Source organism: Lepisosteus platostomus, chromosome 8 (genome assembly GCF_059453375.1).
Source record: "Lepisosteus platostomus isolate fLepPlt1 chromosome 8, fLepPlt1.hap1, whole genome shotgun sequence".
Classification (NCBI taxonomy): domain Eukaryota; kingdom Metazoa; phylum Chordata; class Actinopteri; order Semionotiformes; family Lepisosteidae; genus Lepisosteus; species Lepisosteus platostomus.
In genome coordinates, this window is record NC_142618.1 from 47,487,145 (window position 1) to 47,510,513 (window position 23,369).

The 23,369-nt window shown below is 35.8% G+C and overlaps 2 protein-coding genes across 2 annotated transcripts in view; one reads left to right on the forward strand and one right to left on the reverse strand.

Annotated features, from left to right (window-relative positions):
• The window catches only part of LOC148657462 (protein disulfide-isomerase TMX3-like), a 45,733-nt gene that overhangs the window by 18,849 nt on the left and 3,515 nt on the right, over positions 1-23,369 (forward strand). Inside the window, exons 10-15 of the mRNA XM_088643760.1 lie at positions 8,444-8,542; positions 11,059-11,116; positions 11,300-11,353; positions 20,198-20,254; positions 22,566-22,695; positions 23,122-23,190. Of these exons, the coding sequence (XP_088499886.1) occupies positions 8,444-8,542; positions 11,059-11,116; positions 11,300-11,353; positions 20,198-20,254; positions 22,566-22,695; positions 23,122-23,190 (467 nt within the window). The remainder of the gene's footprint in view (positions 1-8,443; positions 8,543-11,058; positions 11,117-11,299; positions 11,354-20,197; positions 20,255-22,565; positions 22,696-23,121; positions 23,191-23,369) is intronic.
• Positions 1,985-5,997, reverse strand: LOC148657463 (uncharacterized). Its single transcript, XM_088643758.1, has 3 exons — positions 5,855-5,997; positions 4,250-4,349; positions 1,985-3,859 (listed from the first exon to the last, which is right to left on the reverse strand). Exons 2-3 carry the CDS (start codon positions 4,272-4,274, stop codon positions 3,465-3,467), a joined length of 420 nt encoding a protein of 139 aa, XP_088499884.1. The 5' UTR covers positions 4,275-4,349; positions 5,855-5,997; the 3' UTR covers positions 1,985-3,464.

Here is a 23,369-nt window from a genome sequence, read left to right on the forward strand (position 1 = left end):
ATTTGCTTTAGATATGTTAACATAAAAATATAAATGTCTGAAAAATGAGAAGCCACAAGAGTTTGAAAAACATACAGTGATGTGTTGTAATATTTGCTGATCAGATCACAGTGCACTCTTGTGACAGTGTGACCCTTTGTTATGTGGAGCCAGTCATAATTCAGTATGTTGACTGCCATTTTTCTCTGTTTCCGTATTACATGCAAATGTCCTGTCTTACCTTACATTGCTTTTTCCTGTACATGACATTGCACTGTACTCATGAAAACTGTTCTCAGAGCTGCATTGCATTGTGCATTAGGAAATTAAGGAATGCATTAAGCAAAGCAGGCAACCTGATCATTTTTATTATTGCCAGTGCATGTGCATGTAGAAAACCTCTCACCTCTCTTTTGTCACTTCTGAGTTAAAGGTTCTGTTGCCTCCATCCATAGTAATCTTTTCAGCTTCCCCTCTAATCTTGTTTGTCCTCCCAGTAAATACTCTGAGCATTGCTCAAGTGTGAGAAGCATTCAGGCCACTGCAAATGATTCTCTGAATGACAGATAAAATCAGACAGTTTAATATAGTTGAATTTGTACAAACCACAGCAAAACAGATGCTTTTTAAAATGGTTGTTCTTTTGCTTATTGGATCTAAAATGATCATTAAAGTATAGTGTTAATGTTCACCTTGCCTCATCTATTTATAATTAGGTGAAAAAAAAATGTAGGTACCAGTTTAAACTGTTGGTTTTGCTGGGCAAGTATACCTTTTCTTCTTGGATCTGTGTTGCATAATTGATTTTTAATTAATTTAGATCCAGGCATTGTTTTGCTCTTTTTAGGAGGCATTCACAAAACTTCATTATAGATCAGAACACGTTTATCTAGTCCACAAAATTGTCTTGTACTGGTGGAACAATGTATTTCCTGTCCATCCACTGTGGTGTTTTTATCCAGCTTTATCTTTGACAGAATTATCAAGTTTAATTCATTTAAGTGATGGAAAAAATTACGATGTGAAAGTTGTACACTGTAGCTGGAACTTCCGAAGATAGTGAAAACTATGTTCCTAGTGGCAGCTTGGGAGAAATGTCCTGCAGGTAAAATGCATCAAGATTGTTTTCGGCCAATTGAATTTAGAGGGGTTGGAACAGTCGTTAGCCTTATGCCGTACAGCGCTGGGGCCCTAGATTCGATTCCGGCCTGGGGTGCTATCTGTGTAATGTTTGTACAGCACCCCTGGAGCAGTTGGGGTTAAGGTCCTTGCTCAGGGGCCCAACAGAGTAGGATTCCTCTGCCAGCTGCGGGATTTGAACCGGCAACCTTCCAGCCACAGGCACGGATCCTTAGCCACAGAGCCACTGCTCCGCCCCAAAATAATAAAGCACACAACAAAGTTAAAATGCCGGAACCCGGGATCAAACCTTTAGATCTTCAGTCTAACGCTCTCCCAGCTGAGCTATTTCGGCACTGGTGTGCTACTGGTGTGTTATTTGGCTTCTGGGAAAATTGGCCCTGGTGTAAGTGTGTGCATGTCTGTGTGCCCTGCGATGGATTGGTGTCCTCTCCTTGTGCTCACACTGCCTTCCGGGACCGAGCTCTCCCTCGACGCTGAATTGGAAAAAGTTCTTTGAAATTAGATGGGTGGACAAATTCAGAGCTACATGCTCTTACAAGTAGAATTACTGAAGTATACACATTTTTAAAGTGAATATTTTTAATCAAATCCCAAATACTCAAACTGAACAGTTTTATAGGCGAAGGGTGTTTAATTTAAAAATATTAACTTTAAAATGACTCCATCATTTGTAATTCAGCAATATAGGAACATATTGAAAGAGAACTAATGCATTTTAAAGGCATTTTCACATTTTTCACACAATTATGCTTTTACTGTGTCTTATAACTTAAAAGTGAGGGTTTGTAGCTTAGATGCCTATACTTCTTATACAGGTGTGTCTAAGACTTCAAGATATAAATAAAGATAAAGGGTTAAATAAAACATTTACAGATTTTATTATTTTTAGATAACATTATAGTTGCAATTAAAAGTTACAATTAACAATATTTTCTCTTCTTGGCTGGCTGCACCATAAGCAAATAGAGTAATATTCATTTCAGTTTTTAGGATGTGTTAATTACCCCATAAACCCAGTTTTGTTCTGTATGTTTACATGAAGCAAAGACTATAACAGTTCAACTTATTCTGTCCAGTTTTTATGAATTCATTAACTTTGTTGTGGGCTGAAAAAAATAAACAAGATTCCACCAAATGTTCATACTGTTTTGATTTTCTTTGCGTTTAAAGAACAACTTAAAAACAAAACATATTTTTTGATCACATGATTTCAGATAAATACTACTTACATAATACAGAAGTGTGTTGTCTTTGTGATAAATGTGAGGGTTGAAGAAGTTGCGTTGACATGGTTTTAATTAATTTCATAATATGCTCTGAATGCCTTCATTGGAAAAGTTCTTGTTTTTAGAGAATGCACAACCACATGTTACTCAATCACTCTTTAAACATATCTTTGAAAAATGAAGGACTGTGGGACAGAGACCAGGGTTGCATACTCTTCATTTATGCATAAACCCACCAAAAGGGAACGTATTTTACCTCTTTAATTTTACTTTCTTTACAGCACCAATTAGAAAAAAAATCTAAAGAATGCTTCTCATAAGTGCATGTAATCTTATCTTTTCATTAATACTGTTTTAGTTTGTTTCTGTCTTCAGGTGGAGCTTTTTTATTCCAGTTTATACTGAGAAACATTAGAGAGACATTAAATGAGCACTGGTTTGGAACCAATTGCTTTTGTTGCATTTGTAATGGTTCTCACTATATTAATGTTTTTGTAATGCTTTCTGATACAGTGCATTGAGGTACACAATAAACCACTCAAAAGCCATTTTAAAAGTATGAAAATGCTGGCTTGCCCTTTTCAACAGGACTGTCGTGCTGCTCAGCAGTTTGGTCACATTTTTCATAGGACCATAACATGTTAAAAAAACATGCAAATGACTCTGTGATCATGGCATCTGCATTTTACATGAGCACAGATGGCATAGTGTAATGTTGCTGAATAATAACATGCTCCAAAATCTTTTTCTACTGTTCAGATAAACTGGAAACCTAAAGATACATATTATATCGCAAAAAGAATCTCAAGGAAATACAAGTTATTTTAATGCTGCATTATCAATTTACTGAATAAAGAGCACTATAAAGAGAGACAGAAAATCATATACTTATGGGTATTTGAACAGATGCATATTGGTACCAATGGTATTTGTTGCAGTTTTAATGTCTCCCATCACATATTGATATGAGCAGGTAAGATTTCGCTGTTTAATAGACGCATCTGTTGGATGTGAGATCAGGATATTCAGACACAAGCTTGATAGAATTCAAACGCATCTAAAGACACATGGAAAAGGTTAAAGCAACAGGATTTGGGAATACTTGCTTCAGCCTTTTCACCTTGTCAGAAACAGAGTGTTCTCCTTCATTACTTGCTTAATGTTACCATTCCAGACAAGGTGAGATGGAAGCTGGTAATTGAAGTACAGAGCATCCAGGCAGATGGCAATAATGAACGGGCTCCAGTAGTCGCTATTTGAAAGTCTATCAGAACGGTGTAGAACCCTCAGGACAAACTCCATACTGTCCATGGTTTCTGAGCAAATTGTATCCGTCTGCTGCACTTGACCATTGTAGAAAAACATTTTCCTTTGCCAGTATGCCAGAAGCACTGGGTTGTGGCACTTAATTTGAACCACAAACACTGCGCTTTCAAAGTCATCCTCCAGCACTTTGATGGAGAGAATGTCCAAGCCTTTAGGGGCAGCCATTTTGTACCGATGATCCTTCTCTTAAATAGAGAGAAAAAGGATGTCACGTTTTACTGCTAAAACAATAATTCGCCGTATAATACAACTTTTATAAAGAGAGCAGGTCATGCAAATGATTCATTTATTTTAATTTGCTGACTTTCTAAGTTAAATGTAGTAATATGGGTGATCTGTTCACTCATTTTGCCATCTGCTTTTTTAGTGGTTATTCAGAGCACAAATTTGGTTTTCTAAATGGTAAAGGAAGATGAAAGCCTTTACCTCAGTTTTTATTTGTAGTAGTAAAATTATTTTCAAACTTTGATCAAAAGATGAACAAAACACACTGAGTGTTTCTAATCTTTTTCTATTCTGTTGCTCCACGCAGACACACTTGTCATGCGAGTGCTTTTTAATGTTAAAATGCTTACCTTTATGCTGTACGGAGTAAGGCATTCGTGAAAAATATAGCTGTGTCTATTGTGAAGCTTTTATATGTGCCCTGTCCTTGAGGTTGATGTCTCAACATACCTGATGTGTAAAAAAACAGTAGAGCTTGTATTTGCATATGATGTAAGCAGACTGGCTGTATGTAGAGTTTATCATTGGGTAATTAAACAGTTCTCTTAAATCCTCACATAGACCTGTTGTTTGCAGTCATCTGATAAGATAAAGTTTCCCAAAAGGACAATTATTTGCATTTGTTCCAAGTTTAGAAAAGTTCCAGTCACTGTAAATAACGTTTTTTCTTTAGCATTCTCTATTTATTCGTATTGTAATGAGATAATACAATATTATTTTTTAGTAATTGTACAATTATATGAAACAAAACAAAACTTCATTCATGAAAGCATACTGTATATGGAGAACCATATTCAGAACTATCACAAGCAATGTACTGCAACCTTTGTAATAGCATAGACAGCCAGAGTATTCTAATGTAATAGTCTTCTCTTAATTTTCTCCTTCAGAGCTAAATTCTACTTAGGCATGCAAGGCTGATTGTGATAGTTGAAATGCACAGTACATTATTGTAAAATTAAATCCATGCTTCAGTGGCAGAATAACCACCAAAGATTTTACCTGTCGAGAGCAAAACCACTCTAAATTTACTTTACATTTAGCATCAAATTAAAGTACAGAGAGGGAGGACAGCGGCATTTACTAAAGAGGATTTACAATACATGAAAACTAGCAATTTATACCAGTTCAAGCTTTGAAGGGTTGCTTCAGATATACCAAATACACCTGTAAGCAAACAGAGTGTTTAAAACGCGATCTGAGAGCTCCACACTGCCTTGTGGAACCTGCTTGTCATGTTTGGTGAGCCTGCAGAAAGATCCGTGCTAGCTAAAACAGGTTATATTCTAGGTAAGCTCAAATTTGTATTTTTATTGCAGTAATTGTACAACAAAGCAGCCTAGTTTAAATATACTGATCAGTTATTTTTGAAACATGGTTTTCAATGTTTTAATGACAGGTTAAGACAAAGTGACTTGACATTTACGTTTCAAGGTTGACACTTTTGGCTTTTGGCTATATTCATAAACCATTTTCAAGTACTGTACTCTTAAACAGAGCTACATCCTAAATAATGTTATTTCAGACGTCCTTGGTATCTATTTTTTGTACTTAGGTCTTTCATTTTTATCTTAACTCAACAGTGAAGGAAACAGTAATAATCTGAGAACGTGGAAAATCAACATCTTTTCAGTTTTTCTGTAATTTACAGTTGCTGTTATTTACATATTGTTTCATCATTTACAGTTGTTCTTGAGGAACAACAATCCCAGCATCCATTAAAAATGTAAAATATGCTTGGTTCATTGAAGCCTTCTGAAGAAGTTTTAATATTTAAATGGGATTCAGCATTTACAAATAATTGTAAAGCTGAAATATTTCATATGTAAAGATCTTTGCAGATTTACAGGTCTGTGCAAGTTCCGACATGAACTTGTGACCGTCTCTGCCTCAGACCTTGTAATCAGATGGTATTCCATTCATGAACAAATCATCTAGCCAGTGATCCTAAATACCTGCCAAGAATGGTCCGTGATGCACGTAGATGCTCCCTCATAGTTATTCTTCAGTTTCTTGTACAGTTGTGTGAAAAATCAGGAATACACATTTTTGTGCAAAGTTGCGTCTTTGCTCCTTCAAGTTCTGCTGTCTTTTTAAACTGTTAAGTGGCCTTCAGTAAGAGGATGTCTATATACTGTCACCCCTTTGTGACATGTCCTAAAGATTTTTATTCCTCCCACTTTGTAAATATCAGGCTACCTGCAGGAGATGACAGGCTTATAGACAGAACATATGATAAGTCATAAATAAACAGAACTTTGTTTCTGGTGGGTGAAACAGCAGACCAGCATTTATTTCAGACCTTTCAGAACAGACTGTTTGTAATGTCTATATCTAGTTCGATATTGGCAATACGGGGAGAATTTAGTTCCTTCTAGCCCATTTTACATTTTAAGGTGGGTTGTGTTGAACCAGTTATCTCATTCCTTGTTAGGCCAGTTTTGGTGGATAAGTACTTGTCTGATTGAAGTCCCTTATATAGTGCATTTGAAAAATCATTCATGGTACCTGCCTGCCTTTGGTTTCTCAAACACATGCTGAATGGGATTGGCCGGGTGTTGTAAACTCTCCATGGTCCTGTTATGTACTCGATGTGCAGTCATGTGTTCCCAGTCCAGTCTTGTGCCCTGTATTTCTGGGCAGTCAGGGATGGATGCTGCCTGTGTATGTGAGGAATACGCTGAAAGCTACATTGAGAGCCAGTGACAATCTGTTGGTCACAGGTCAGAAATTAACCAAGAAGTCTTTTCACTTAAACTGGCATTATAGGAAAACACAGTTTTTGTCTTACTTTTAGTCATAGACTTTGTTACTTAAAATACTTTAAAACAAATACTGAATAGTCTAAAAAGGATTAATCATTTTTGAATCTTTACAATTTCTTTGAGCAATGGAAGTACTTTCGTTTGCCCCTAAATCTTTCAGGTTTATCTGCAATTTCTTTTAGTAACGACTTGTCTGTTCTTTAGCATTGCACCCTTAAACTCCTTGCTCTTAGAAACACTGCTGTAGGAGCTATAATGACCACATACACAGGACCTTTTTCTCCAAAGGAAATGGCTGCAAAAATATTTATTTAGACTGAAATATTTATTAAAAGCTTTTTGAAGGATCCTTGGCATTTTTTTTGTGTGAAGGCTCTGATTCAATTCAAGGAAAGAATTAAAAGATTAGAGATTAGAGGTACTGGTCTTGGCTTAAAAACATGACCATATGACTAACTGAAATATTTACCAAGTAAGCATCTGAGGCAGTATTCATCAGCAGATGTGAACAAAAGTGATAATGGGGGACAGCACAAACGATAGACGTTCAGATATTATGTTTACGTCACTTTTTAAAATAATTGAACAAAACATTTTTTTACCAACTTCCTTATGAAAGCAGCCAATGTAACCAGTAATAAAAACCCAATCTTTATATTTTGAGTTTAAAGCTAGCTATATTGAGGGGACAGTTCCAAATGAATTAAGAAAATCTGCATTATGACAAAAGTGCATGTTAAAAAAAACATTGGTTCAGTCTTAAGATTGAGAGCAGTTCAGTTGTCCTTTAGATTCCGGTATTTGTTTTGAGATTTCGTATTGCATGTTAGTTTAGGTTCCAGTGAGGCTGTGTTTTGGATTTTTGTGTGTCTTTTTCCATTTAAACATTGCGAGACTTTTATCAGCGCTGTGTATGGGCAGTTGCATCTTTGAATTTTGTGTCACTTACATTCTGTGATCTCTAAAGCTTTCTGTAAAATACTAGGTACAGTACATTACTGTAAATATCCTTTCATTTTCTCTGTTTAATTTATTTGCGTACTTATTTTTGTGGCATTTTTGTTCGACCCAAACATTTTGTAATTTTCAAAACAAGAGCTTATTTACAGACCTGCCAGGTGAACTTAAGGACAACATGTTTTTTAGATAACCATGTAACCATACAGTAAAATTAATCTTCTTGTAATATGAGCTGAGAACTGATAAACATCAGGTTTTGGATCTGATTCTGGTAAATGTAACCGTTTTCCAGGATCATGTTTCTGAGGATCAAAATTCCTTTTTTTCCTCCTTGTCTTCTTTATCCTGCAAAGTTTATTTTATTTTATGCAAGTGTAGTTAAGTACATAGTGTGAGGAGTACAGCTTCCTCTCATTTTGGGAACAGAGCGCAATCTGTTGAGCTATGGCCAGAGCAGTGTTGTTCAGTGTACAAACTTATTGGACAGTGTAACAACAAAGTTATTTGGGCATTCATTCAGAAATTAACTTAAATGTATTCATTTTAAAACATATAACCTTGGTTGCCCGCCATTAGGATCAACCAACTAAAATGTCAAGGAAGCAGTGTCCATAGTGTCCCATGACTCACATAAACTCTATAAACTTTCTCTATAAAGTTTCTGTTCACTCCTTTCCTGATCATACGGTGGTTCGTAGTCAGTGATTTCACCCACTTTAATATCCAGCTATATTGATTTGAAACACAAAGATATTTTGACAGCCATTCAGATTTTCAAAATATTAATTTTGTCATATTTTGTTTTTGATTTTTTTTCAGAATATGAAGATGGCGATTTATCTTCCTGGGTTAATAGGGAACGATTTCTTGGATATCTGCAGATTGATGGATTCACTTTATATGAACTTGGAGAAACAGGTACTGAGGCATGAGTATATGGAGTACATACTTAAATGTCTTCATGATTTAATTTCTACTGTTTTGATTTATTATTAAAGAGGCAAGTTAGAAAATTGTTTTTTATAGATCTTGAAGGCCATTAAATGTCTTAATCAATCTGTGGCCTCTCATATCCACTCCGCTGTGCAATTTCGATACAACCAGTTTAATTATTGATTGATTTGATGATTAGCAGGATCAGTCTTAAGGAGATTTAAGACTCTTATTTAAGGAGCTAGTTGTATCAAAATGCTGAACAGATGTGGATTAGAAGAGTTGAGTAGCCCTGTTATAAAATATTAGTCATAAAATGGAATTAGGCTGTCTTCCTTATGTTAACTGCATAATGGATTTAAAATTGCTTTGCTTGTGTAACAACTAAATTGTCCTCTGAAATTGGCCAAGGTTTTTTCATTCACAAGTAGTATGCAGAAACTGCAAATCAGAGCACAATATTTTAATAAGAGACTGATATAAGCATCAAACAAATTGTCCAGATACGCCTCGTTGCCATCACTATGTGTAATTGTGTTCACATTAAAGAGGCATGGCCAGTTATTAAAAGGTAGATTTCATATTATAAATGAAAAGCAGAACTTGGAAGATGAAGACAAATCAATTAAAAAGGCTGTAGTGTGAAAATACATCTCTTTTGAAATTGAAGCACATGATTATCTTAATCAGGTATCAGCTAATTTTTGAGGGTGTTTTTTTGTAAGAATGATGTGTATTGCAGCTATTTTAATGTAAGTCAATATACAATGTCGAATAAATAACACTGATTTAAATACCCTTTGCTTTTCAGTTTCAAACCTGTTTCCTAGTGCAATATTGTACATAGTGCCTCCAATTCATTTCAGGTGATAACTGACATCTGCTTCACAGGTGAAAAGCTGGTTAATAAGGCAGAGGAACCCCCATTTTTAGTTTAAATTGGGTATACCTTTGAGGGTGCACTACAGGTTGATGCATTGATCTGTGATTTTCTGATTTCCTAGTATATGTCAGCTATATTCTGCAGAGTAGATAGAAAAGTAGATGACTGAGATAAACCAGCAGTGTGCTGTACTAAAAATAAGTCTTTGTATTTGAATAGGCAGAGAGCTACCTGCTTCTCAGGTCTAGTCTATATCATATTAATATCCCACTGTGAGCCTTTTAAACAGGACTAGAACTGTTATCATATGAGATGTAAGAAGCCTGAGGGGTTGTATTGAACTTGGTGCATGGGGAAAAAGAGTCTTTTTAGACTCAGACTTCAAGTATACATCAACACAAAGATATCACTATAGAATGATTAGTTGTTTATGCTGTTATTTCTGCATGCTACAAGAGGAAGTAACCAAGAAAAACACTGTGAATTCATTCATCACCTGTTTCCCGGAATTGGTCCCATACTTCATCTGTTTAAAATTAATCTTTGGAAATGTTCAGAGAAATGTGTGGGAAAAGCAATGAGGATATGGACCAGTAATTATGATATCTGATATCAGATTATTTTAGGCGTGTACAACATTTTATTCATATTGAGTATAGATGCTGGTCAGTAAAACTGAAATCAATCCTTTTCTACAACTGTTTGCTGGCCTCACATGCAGAGAACTGCCATGTTAATATGTGCAGCTTTGATACAGATAGAAAAAATGTCAGTTGCATAACACCAAGCATGTAATGGAGCAGACACCAACGCACACGTATGTGGTTTCTTGTCCTAAGCTGTTACTTGCTCCGCAGGTAAATAATTAGAAAACTTGTCCATATCACTACCTCTGTATTAAAAAAAAACATAATGCAATACAAGGCAATATATTTGTGCCATACGAACCACTTTTTCGTGCCAACGAATTTTGTCAGATATGTTGAACATATATTATAGATACAAGGAGCAGCTTTCCAAAATATAAACTCCCCCCTGCTTAACACACAGTCTGATTCAGAACTCAGGAAGCAATGTTTAATATTTTATCTAGTTTAATGTAGTAATTTCTTAAGAGGGGCTTGGAGAATAAGCTTTCATTGTGTGGTATTTGCTGATTATAGTGCCATCATTGACTCTGTTCCCACAGCCCGCTGCTTCATAATGTCTTGGATCTCAGAAAGCGATTTGCATAAAACCTCCTTTCTCTGCAGTTTGAAGTGCACAAGTAGGCCAGGCAGTTCAAAAAAAGACCTAATCACAATGATAAAATACGGTCTAGAACATGTAGTTTACCACAAAAATGGATAGGTGATGCAAAATAAAGCAGCATGTTTTGTGAAATAATTGTTTCCACCTGCTAGAAAAAAAAAACATATACACTTTTACCAGTAGGTGGCAATCTTTGACTTTTTAACATTGTACAATACAAATTATAAGGTTTTTCCCAGAATCCATTTGCTTGAATTTAATTTAAATCTTTTAGCTAAAACAAGGAATATGAGCTGGTTCCTTATTATCCTGTTGTTTTATCTATAAACATATTTCATGGTATTTTATAATGTCTTTTTCCTAATAGGCAAATTGGTGGCAATTGCTGTCCTTGATGAGAAAACCGCCTCTGAGGAGAGCACCAGGTGAATTCTTGAGTATTCCTTACAGCTTAGTTGGTTACACACTTTAAATCTTTGTGTTTACATCTGTTTTAGTGAAACAACACTAAAAGCATTTAGAATATACTCAATGCTATTATATGGTGTACTTTATTATGCTAGAAACCTTGAGTTTACTCTTGAGAGATCATTGTGTTTGTCTTACAGGTTGAAGTCTTTGATTCAGAGAGTTGCAAAAGAATACAGGGATCATTTTAACAGGTGAGAATGGCTACTAATACACCTGTCTTAAAAGAATGTCATAAAAGAATGTTCAATTGTTTTAAAAAGAAATATATATATATATGTGTGCTATCTGCCTTTTCCTATTTGTATTACTTTGTGCAGTGTAATCTGTGTGATGGGCAGTTTTCCGTTGTTGTTTATGCTTAAAAGCTTATTTGCCTTTCTAGAACTGTAGAATTGCAAAAGCTGTTTAGATGCCTGTAGTGTATAAGAAAATGCTGAAACATCCATAAAGGAAACATTGTGTATGCAGTAAACCATGAGTAAGTAGTTTTTCAATATCTGCAGCAAGTCTGGTTGGTTCTGTCTCCATCCTTTGTTTATCGTTAGCCAGTGGAAAATTGTACTGGTCTGTCTGCAAGCAGACTATTTTTTTTCTGATCTCACCAGCTCCCTTCATTATGTTTTACATTTTTATCCCACTTTGTCTGCAAGAACCTTTAATTCTGCAAATCCTACAAATGAGACAGATCAGATCAGTTAATATGCTTGGAGCCTCAAAAAAACTTATCAGTCTATTTAGGAAAATATACATACAGTATATTGATAAAATGTTTTTCTATCCTTTTGGTTAATAAATCATTCATGAATGACCATGATGCACTTGAGTGACTTTGATTGTTGCATAAGCACTAAGGCAACTTATTAGTAGGAGAGCTGGTTGAATACAGGGTGGGAGGTGATTTAATCTGTTGAATGTCAAGGCTGGTGAAAATCATGAAAGTAAAACACAGAAAGGAACAGACATACCCTTTGTTATCCCGAGAACAACACCATCACGGTATCAGTATGTTGGAAGCAGAACTAAGTCTGAGTTTCTGAGTCTCAATCACCGTGTTCACAGGCAATAGTTACTGTCCTGGCAAGACACACGCAGTCTGTCAATGACAGGCCTGTGGGAGGCATGAATCATGACGCCATGCCAGGATCAATGGTAAGGTTTGAGTACAGTGGTCTGGGCAGGAGTGTCTAGTTGCTGTAGAATTCTATATATAGTGATTGATCATAACCTGATTACTAACCGCCTGAATCTTGGAACCTCACTTGCTGCTCTTCCTTTGGGCTCATTCTGAAATGCCAGCATTTTAGCAGGGCAACATTCTGATCTCATCCTCATGTTCATGTAATCTACACCAGTGTGAATATGACTGTTATGCTGTAGATTGCCTAGACACCAGACTTCAACCTCACTGAATGTTACAGATGCAGCCATTCAAAATGCGCGGGCGATACCGCATTATTTTGCGGTACGCTTTACTCGGTCTACCGCGAGTTACCGTAAATTCTCCTATGATACCGCAATTAAAATAATAGTATCCGGATTTTCCGCAAGGTGGAGCTAATAAAGCTCAACCTCTCATGTTTGGGCTGTCACCATCAACGTCTTTAACGAAGATATTACTAATAGTATTAATAATGAATGACCTTGGACAAGCTGTAAACAAAGTATTGCCCTGGTCCACATTCTTTTTTTCATTGACCGTCTTTGTAAAAGTAACACCACAGCATTTCGCAATCACGCATTTGTTTCCAATCATGCAAAGTACAGTAATTTTTGAGAATCGATTCACCATGCCTTTCACATGCTCATAAAAGAGATTGATTTAGGAACATAAACATATTACCGTATGCAAACTGTACTGTATACAGTATGTATATGTATATTTAATGTCTTAACTGTGCCCGTTTAAGTATTGAATATTTATATGGAATTTTACCACTGAAGGGAAATCTTAGTACCTGAGCATAAAAAGAATAGGAGCATACTGTAACGCGTGTGAAGGCCATAAACTATATTAATTTTGGAACTTAAACATACAGTATATGGCTGGTCTCGGTACTTTAAAGAAAACATACACACAAGTATTCCATTTCTCCCTAAACATTAAGCATCGAAGTCTTTAACTAACGCGATACCGTAGTCAACAAGCATACTTTTAGAATTTGATTAAAAGGGAATATAATATGGAATCGCGTATCTAAAGAAATTAATAATTATATAATTATATTCATGTATCGCAACACAAGAATAGTACACGCTGTACATTGTCTGTTGATAATGTTTCTGTAGTGCTTTTTCAGCACTCTGCACGTGACCTTGCCGGTGGCGCTGTGGGTTAGGTTCCTGACTCCCACCTCACACGGTCTGTGATCGAATCCCACTGGAGCAATGAATTTTTTTTTAACAAACATTTCTTTGAAAAAATGAAACGTTTCCTGAGTCAGAGATTAATTAAAACCTCACTAGCACCAAACAAATTTATATTTCTAAATATCACAACATGATCGAATTTAAGTCATTTTAATAACAATGAATAGTCACCTAGGCGTTACAATATAAACATTTATATTGATTTAAATCGCGTTTAAATCGCCTTTATTTAAAACCCATAAATAAAGCTGATACTGTTTAGACTTTTAATTATTTAAAACTGTATTACAGCAGCACAATGCAACGTAAATCGCTATCTTTGTCTTCTGTGTAATAATGTTCACCTCTCTGTCCAGCAAATTAACAATAGTAATAATAATGAACTTTATTGTATATGGCGCCTTTAAAGGTGGCTCCTCAAAGCGCTTTACAGGTTAAAAACAATAACAACAATACTGTTAGGCTGGGCCAACGATTTTTTTTTAAGAAATACAAAATGAGATAATGATGTGTTCCGGCTTAGACATTAATGAAGAGCATAACACGTGGGCGGCGGAGCAGTCGGCTCTGGCTTTCCCATCTACTGTATACACTGCAAGTACAACCCCCCTCTCTGCAGGAGTGCTGGCTGTGACGAATTAAACCGGTTTCACAGGTATTTTCAAAGTAGAAGGCGGCGAGATTTCCAGCGAAAAACACCCCCCCCCCCCCTCTCAAAAACCCAGTAACTACAGTACTTAATAGTTAAGAAAGCTAGGCTCCTCAATGAAATCACTTTAACATGCTAATACGTTGGTGTAACAGTCCGGGCGTGGCAAGCTTCTAATGTCCCTTCTTTCATTGGAAGACAATGAACATATTTTAGCCCTGAATGAATTAATAGCAAACATGGTTTACATAAAATACATTTTTCCAAGAAAGTTTAGCCTTTGTCACTAATGAAACCACTAAATAAAGACATAAATATAGAAATCTTAAGATTTTTAAAATACATGACTTTGCTAAAATTTATTTGAAAATAAAAATGATTACAAACGCCAGGGGAGATAGAGAACAGGGGAGGGATGTTGGTTTTGCATAAGGGGCGGGGCTATGGAAATGAGGTATGTTTGGGAATGTGGAGTTACATGTTCTGGCTGTTTGTGAATTATCGTTGTTGAGTATGGAGTGTTGAGGTATTGATTTTGTGTAATGCTTTATGTTGAAAATTTAGGTGGATTTTGTTTATGATAAAGAGGATAAACTGGGATGGGAGGAGGGTTTGGTTTTGCATAAGGGCTGGGATTATGATAATTGGAGGAATTTGCGAGAGTATAATGGTTTGATATATTTGATTTTGTATTGTGGTTGTTATCTATGTTTTTGGTTGGTATTATGTTTATATGGTTGTTTTTGTTGGTTGGTTGTTATTATGGTTATTAATAATCCAATCTATAGTTGAAATCTGAGCCTAAATAAAAAGAAAAAGCATTTTCAGAGAGCAATTACGCTGTGTTTATGTAGAATAAGTTAGGTTTATGAGCAATCTAATTACTTATTCGTTTAAAACGCTATATAAAATAAAGTTTATTATTAATTTGCTGGACAGAGCGGTGAACATTATTATGCATAAGACAAAGATAACGATCCTGATCAGTTTAGAAATCTGTGTACGCTGTAAGGTTTTTACTTCTTAAACTTTTAAAATACACGTTTCGAATAGAAAGAAATCCTCTTCCTGGTACAGTACTGTATGTATAGCAAACCAGCACGTCTTTTTTCTCCAATCAGAGGGGTGTCAGATGGTGTCAGCCAATCACCATTCTGAAGCCCTACCATAATCTCTGGTATGGGGAGACCCCAGAATTCTGTCCCATAGTTTAGACAGATGATAGATACTTTTATTGATCCCGTGAGGGAAATAAAGTAAATCATTTTCATTTTAGGAAATTATTAAGCACTCGGTTAAAAGCAAAGGAGATTGTCTGTTATAGTGGACATAAAAACAAGAATTCGCTGGCATTATATCCTAGAAGACACAGACCGGCGCCAGACCGGGAGAATGCCTGCAGCGTAAAAGAAAATGCCTGATGAACTAGGGATTGGACAGTTTCCAAGTGCTTGTACAATCGATGGAAATGTTCAAATAAATGTGCAAAAGAAATAAACAAAATAATCATTTATTTCTTCATCATATTGGCTAGCTAATGTCCTCTCTTTGCTAGTTAGTGGCTGTGTTTCTGCGTTGGGTAGCAACAGGTGACTGTTCTCAGGCGGAAGATGTAAACAGCTTAATTTTCGTGTTAAATAATTTTTTTAAATTAAAATTCATTCTATACAGCAATCGCATATTTGGGTACCATTTCATAAAACTTTCATGCTTAAAATGTTTAGGGAGAAATGGAGGACTGGTGTGTATTTTTTCTTTAAGCTATCAAGACCAGCCATACACAGTACAGTTTATGTACATACAGTAATGTTTATGTTCCTAAATTAATATCGTTAATGACCTTCAGATGCGTTATGCTCCTCTTCTTTTTATGCTCAGCTACTAAAATTTCCCTTTAGTGGTAAAATTCCATATAAATATTCAAAACTAAGCGGATTAAAATGTGCACAGTAAAGACATTAAATGATTAAATCTTTTCACTACCAACCAATGCACCACGAGTGCCCTTGTCGGTCATTTTGGCCAGCCAATCACTTACTGCGGTGCCCTGCGGTGGCTTGTGGGTAGGTTACTGTACCGCGGGTTTTTACCGCGCATTTTGAATGGCTGCATCTGTATGTACTGTAAGTGACATGTGGCATCTAAGGTGCAGGGACTAGTGAACAGTCACATACTTGCCCAGGCTCTGCAAGAGGAATTTACACAGAATCCTACAAGACAGCATCTGTAACATGATGTCAAGCATGCGTTGCAGATGTACAGCTTGGACTGTTTCCACCAGGAGCCACACATAGCAGTAGCGTTTGAGTTTAAAAGTGCACTCTGTTAATAAACGCTGTAGATGACAATTGTTAATTAGTCAGAAATTCATTATGCTGCTCTGAAACTTTGTGAATTTGGCAAGTGTAGTTTTCACATATACATGCTTTTAAAGATCCCACTCATGGCACTTTGAAGTGGAAATTAATATTTTTCATATACACAACCGACTCCATAAATTCAGTCGAACAAAGAGGAAAAAAGTTAATAATATCCAAGAAAAATGAAAGTCATGATTGCTCAAGTATTCGAACACTTTGCTGTGGCAAACCAAAATTAATTTAGATCCACAAACTTACTTTAAAGAGCCACATAATTAGTTAAGTGGCCTCTGTATATGTGCAGCATAGTGGTTCTCATGATTTCAGAATCAAAGCTCTCATCTCTATGAGGTTCCTTGGTTAAGGAATGTAAATAAAATGAAAACTCAATCATGGAGACTAAGGAGCTTTCAAAGCAAGTTGTGGTACAAAAAATCTCAAAATCCCTGAATATTCCTCTAAGTACGGTACTTAATCATCAGGAAATACATGGTACATCATACCACCCAGATACTGCCAAGGTCAACTTTCCAAACTTAGTACAATAGATTTGCAGGGAGGAAATTGGTGCGGGATGCCGCTGTGAACTGTGAAACCAACAACAGCTTTAAAAGAGCTGTGAAGCTCAGTGGCTCAGATGGGAGAAAATTAATGGGCGATGAAAACAGACTGCAGTGAGAATACTTTTTACCCTTTCTTGCTGTTGTGGTCTCTGTTTCTGTGGGACCAGAGTGAATCCAGTATACCCCAGAACTACATAGTGCATTTCCTTGTGAAATGAGAGAAGTCATTGGCTATTTCTTCATGACTTGCCTTTCCAGTTAACCCCAGGAGGTTGAGGCCAAAAATAATTTTCCTTGAACCCATGTGTTCCTTTCCTTCCTAATTGACACGGTGTATTATTGTCTTGAAATACCATGAATGGTAACAGTGCACTGGTCATTAACATCCACTGCATGGGACCTGGTCATAGGACGTGCTGGCAGTCATGGTGCCCTTCCCAAAATAGAGAGCTTTTGTCCAAAGCAGAATAACAATGCCCACTTCCATCACGTTGCTGTTGACACTCTGAGAATTGACAACAGTATACGGCAGACTAAAGCATTCTGAGCTTGTTACCACACCTACACAATACCATGTATAGTTTGCAGCAAGACTTTCTTCTCAAGAGGGCTCATTCCCCATTTTCCTTACACTGTGTTCTGTGGTCTTGGTACCTTGGTAGCTCTTTGCTAATGGGCAGCTCCTCTGCTACAAAACCTGTGCATGCAATACCCTACCTGCACTAGATGTTCATGAGGACACCTGGGGCGATCGCACATGTTAAACAGATTTCTTGCATGTTTTCTTGTTTCCTGCCTTGGAATAGCATTGAATATGGGAATTAATTCACTAACATGAATGCCAGGAGGTTTTTACAAGATGTTAAACATTTCTGATTGCATAGTTTTGGAGAACCCTATTATACACAGTACTTGGCACTGGATAAAAATGGGCATACAGTAACAATCTGAGATCATCCCCAAGAGCGATATCTTATTCTTTTCCATGGGGGTTAGATTGATTTATAACAGGAACTGCTACTTTTTGCAAGGATGAATCATTCAATAAAGGTCAAAAAGATGTCAGTGTTCGCATTTCCATGCATATTTTAACTACTCTAGCAATTTTTCTCAGGTTGAATGAAACACTGGCTGTATTTTCATGAGCAAGGTTTATTTTGCACAAGATAAACTGCTGTTTTTCCAGCATCATCCAAAAGAAGGAAGAAGGTGGAGGCTTGTGATTAGATTAACCATGCATAGTTTGCTGTAACAGTTCCTACGTAAAGAACATTTACCCGAGAAACTCATCATGGTCTGACATTGGGCGACTTAACTGTTAAAAGCTCAATGGTCTTCAGGCCATATGCACAAGAAATGTTTCTCAGTAATTTTTACAGCAATTTCTATTCTGTCTTTGACATGCACATTACAGGAAAAAAATCCATCACCGCTTATCTTTAAAAATAAGAGGGTAAGACTGATAGTGAAACCTTCTCTTATCAGCTTTTCTGAATACATCTTTACCAAATACATAATAGTCTAATTATCTAAAATTAAAGGATTTCAAAGTGTTTCTGAATACTGGTCTCTAATAATGCCTTCCAACAAATCATGTGCAATATCAGTATCCATCCTGAGATGTAGATAAGCTTAAAGCAACAAAAATGTTAGGCATGAGCAGTTTGAGGCATGAATTTCACCATTAGAACTTTTTGTTCTTTTGAACTATTATTATCGTAACAGTTTCAAACACTTCACATTGGCTGAGTATTCATATTTTAGCTTTAGATTACATTTTTTTTAAATTCTAATCATGGTGAATTATAGTGCTATATGACAAGCTTGGTTCCTTTTTACTCAAACTAAGCTGTATTAACTAAGTCAGTAAGTGATTACAATTGTAGAAAGCACTAGGGGAGAGAAGTGTTATACTCATAATAAGCATTTTGTGACTCCTGATTTTTAAAGACTTTTACACAGCACTGTTTTTTCAAAGTTGTTTTTTATTCATAACATAAATTCTAAACTTTTTCACATCTTTTGTGACATGTGCTGGTGTTTGCAGTTCTAGAGTATTTACATTTTTATTGCCACTGTCTTTATTAATGTGTATTGCAAATCAGGACTTAATGTGTGGTTGTCTCTTTGAACAGTCGCATACTGAGATTTCCTAGAAATAAAATTGCAGTTTTCCTTATGCCACTCAGTCCTGTATTCCACCTCTGTGTATGATGCAATACAAATCAAATTTTCCCTGCATCTTATCGCAGTGAGCCATCGTCAGGGGCTTTCCAAAGAGAAATCATTACCAAGACCACAAAACCCCAGGAGCTAGTATGTAACAAGAATCAAGCTAAGTGTTTTTGTAGGAAAAAAAATGTCTGCATTGATTGTCTCTGAAAAGGCACTCATGCACACCCAGTCTTACCTTTGTCCAGTAGAAAAAAGGCAACACTTTTAAAAGTCATTGGGGGTCTGAAATGGTATTTAGTGGTTTTGTTTTATCCAGAGGATATTTCTTTTCTAACACAGCAATGTGTAAAATAAGTAGTCTTGAAACAAACTGAAGATAGCCGTTATAAAATTTCAAAATGCAATAATCACAGACATATTTGCAACACTTAGCTCAGATTTTTGCACCTTCATGTGATGATAGGACAAGACATGCCTTTTCTCTTTATCTGGGGACAATTCTGGACCTGGAGTACTATCTATGGTCTCCCCCTGTTTGTGGGATTTTCCTCTGGAAGCTCTGGTTTCCTCCCACAGTCTAAAGTCATATTGGTAGGTCAGTTGCCTTCTAAAACTGGCCCTGGTGTGAGTGTGTGCCCTGCGATGGACTGGCATCCCGACCAGAATGTACCCTGCCTTGTGCCTGTCGCTTGCCAGGATAGGCTCCAGCTCCCTCATAGCGCTGAATTGGTAGAAACGGGTAGAAAATGGATGGTTGCAATAGTGGCAGTAGATGATTTGGTATCGCTGCTCTAAACTGAATGCTGCCACAAGCAAATCTCTATTTAAATATTCAATTACTGCTTCTGTTGAGAACATATTGAGTTGCTTTTGTTTTCTTTTCGTTTGACATTAAGTGGTTCTTTGTTCTTATTTTCACAGAGACTTCCAGTTTGGCCATATGGATGGCAATGATTACATTAACAGTCTGATAATGGAGTAAGTTTCATTTTTCCATTACAATTATGTTCTTATGTTCTTATTTTGGCTTCCTTCAAGCTACAGCTGGATGAGATCCTTGGATCAATAAGCTACTGCACTACCAGAGCCAAAAGGCCTACTTTTATTTCTCTCTGAGTCGAAAGCCCTTAGTTTATAATTTAAGAATAAGTTTTACTGTGCTGCTCAAATCAGTTTTTAGTCAACACTCTGTATTACAGAAGCCAATTCAGGCCTCAACTATCCATTGTAGATACAGATTATTTGGATCAGTCTGATATACTGTAACGTCACTTGTTAGTGGAATTCGTATTTTAAATAAATGAAGTTTTTCATCATTCTGTGAAAAAGAAAAGGGATCTTAAGCCCATTATTATCCAGATGGTTTTTATAAATTCTGGCCTGTTTTATTTCTTCCTTTGGACAATTTGGAATTATCATCTTCTTAGTAGATGGGCTGCTCCTGTGAATGGTTTGTAAGGTGTTGTTCTACCTGCACAAGTGGTTTCTCATTGGTGATGTGACTTGTCTACTCCAGTCCTTCTTTTCTTTCTCTACCCAGTAATAGTCTTAACCAAAGAGGACTCTGTGTTGCATGCTGCTAATACTAGGTATTCTAAAGTTCAAAGAGTCCTTCATAAAAATATCTATAAACAAAGGGGAATGTTTCTGAGTGTGAGCATAATTTAAAGGCATTAAATTAAGGAATTAAAGAGTTTAGACTGGCAACTGGCAGTTTTTTAAGGTTTCATGTGCCTCCCGATGCACGGGTTGCCATATAAGAAACTACCTTGAGTCGATAGATTCTTATAGTTCAGTGTATTTAGGCATGATTATTTTCAGTATTCATTGTTTTCAAATCACTTACTGTACCAATGACGGAGAACAACACATGCCTTTTTAGTTTTGGGGGGATAAAATGTTGAACACTTGAATTTCCTGAAAAATATTATTAAAAATTAATATATAAATAAGTAAAAGTTTTAATATGCTTGTAAAACATTACATTTCTAAATACTAACGTGTTTGAATAGTTAAACAGGATAAAATGTTAATATACCTTAAATTAAAAGGCATGTCTTTTATTGCAGTATTCTATAGCATAGTTTGGAATCTATTTGGTGGGTAATTTTCACCTTCAACAGAATATTTTGAAACAGTTTGCCATTTACCTAAAATTTTTATTCAACTTTATTTTCCCCTTATCTAACACTCTTTTGTAGAAGTAGAAAATAAACATCATATTGGGTTTTACAGGTTAAGTGAGAAAGAGATACTGGGAGTTCAGAGGTTCAGATGAGACTGGAAGTATTGGTTCATTGACTCACATAGTATGTGTCGTTATTTTGTAAAGTTAGTACAGTATAGTTCATATGGAGTCTTGACTGAAAATGAAATAAAAAAAACATGACAAAGATGGATAAATATCAGGTGTCTCAGTTTTGTTCCTGATTGGGCAAAGGATAAGTTGTTGTACTGTAGGAGGTAGATCTACTGATATAAGTAGCTTTTTTATTCCTGTGTTCCTTTGCAATGACAGATACTGATCGCCCAATGCTATATCATACTCTGTAAAAAACCTGACTGAAATCAGACCTATTTGCATGTTGTGAAAACCTTATCAAACATATTTTACATAGTTTCACTATGTATATCGTACAGTTTTGAAGTATATCATACAGGTTGTCCTATGTTTCAGTAAATATTTTAGTCTAAGCTTTTGGTGGATTTCTGTTTTGTTACATTCTTAGAACAATTTGTGCATATTTAATTATTTTCAACCATATCTTTGAGATTTATTGTATTGTGTGGTCATTCCTCATGATATTAACATGGTTGTATTGTGTTTAATTAGCAGCAGAGGGAATACAATATTTTAATTTTTTTCACGTCTGAACTGGGAGCAATTGTCTGTAAAGCTCTGGTAGCTTTTAGATATTTATTACTGCCAAAACTTCCTGCTTTTAAAGGTCTCTTGTATTGATGAAACAGATGAATTAACAGAGTTATTGATTTTGATTACCCCTTTTCACTCCATACAGAAAAAGCAGCATTTATCTTCAATAGCAGACTAATTATTTAATTACTTATGCTTTGCTAAAGATGTAGTCAGCTATACACTTTAAAAAAAAATGTGTATAGCTTTTAAATAGTAATGTCTAAAAAAAATCCTCCTTTCTGTTCTATTTCTGTGTAGCTGGTATGTTTTATATAAACAAGAAGTCTATAAACATTTTTTGAAACAGGAAGTGTAGGAAAGGTAACCCTATTTTTTAAGTTGTCAATTTGTATTTATTTTCTAAATTGACAGTGAGGTGTCTGTTCCCACAATCATCGTCCTTAACACTTCAAACCAGCAGTATTTCCTCCCAAATAAAGCCATAAACAGCATTGAAGATCTCGTTCAGTTTATTAACCAAGTCCTGGATGGAACAGCAGAGGTGAGCTTCTGTAGTTTACTACAAACTGATAATACTGACAGGCATTTCCTCCCAAGAACCATGTAATTATTTACATTTAAACTTCATAGCCTATCTACAAGAGTTGTTAAAGGTATCAAAATGATCAGTAAGACATTGAAAGAGTCATTTACAGATATGTTCCAATGAAGTTTTAAAATGAAATATATGTCTGAATAAAAAATGGAGTTTCCCAAGAAATTTGGAAATTTCAAGATTTTGATATCTTAAAACTTAAAGCTATGTTGGGTACCTTTTAAATAGTAATGTCTTAATAGATGGAAAGTTGTTCTGAGGTATATGCATGCACAGAATATTGATACAGTATATGATCCTGAAATGAGCTCAGTCCTGAAACTGGCTCAATTTAAAACAATATAAAAATGTGTTGCGTGTGTTTTGTGCTAGGCACAAGGTGGTGATGGAATCATTCAGCGCATCAGAAGAGTTGCATATGATGCAAAGTCAACTGTTGTTGTAAGTATAATTCCTTGTTATAAGAATTTTTGTGTCTATTCCTTACTTTAACACTTATCAAGATTCTGGTTGTTAATATAGAAGAATCCCAATGAGTTAAGTTATTGCATTATTAATAACATCTAACTGTTATATTTTAATAATATAATAACTGTTATTAACAGTCATTGCTATGTTTT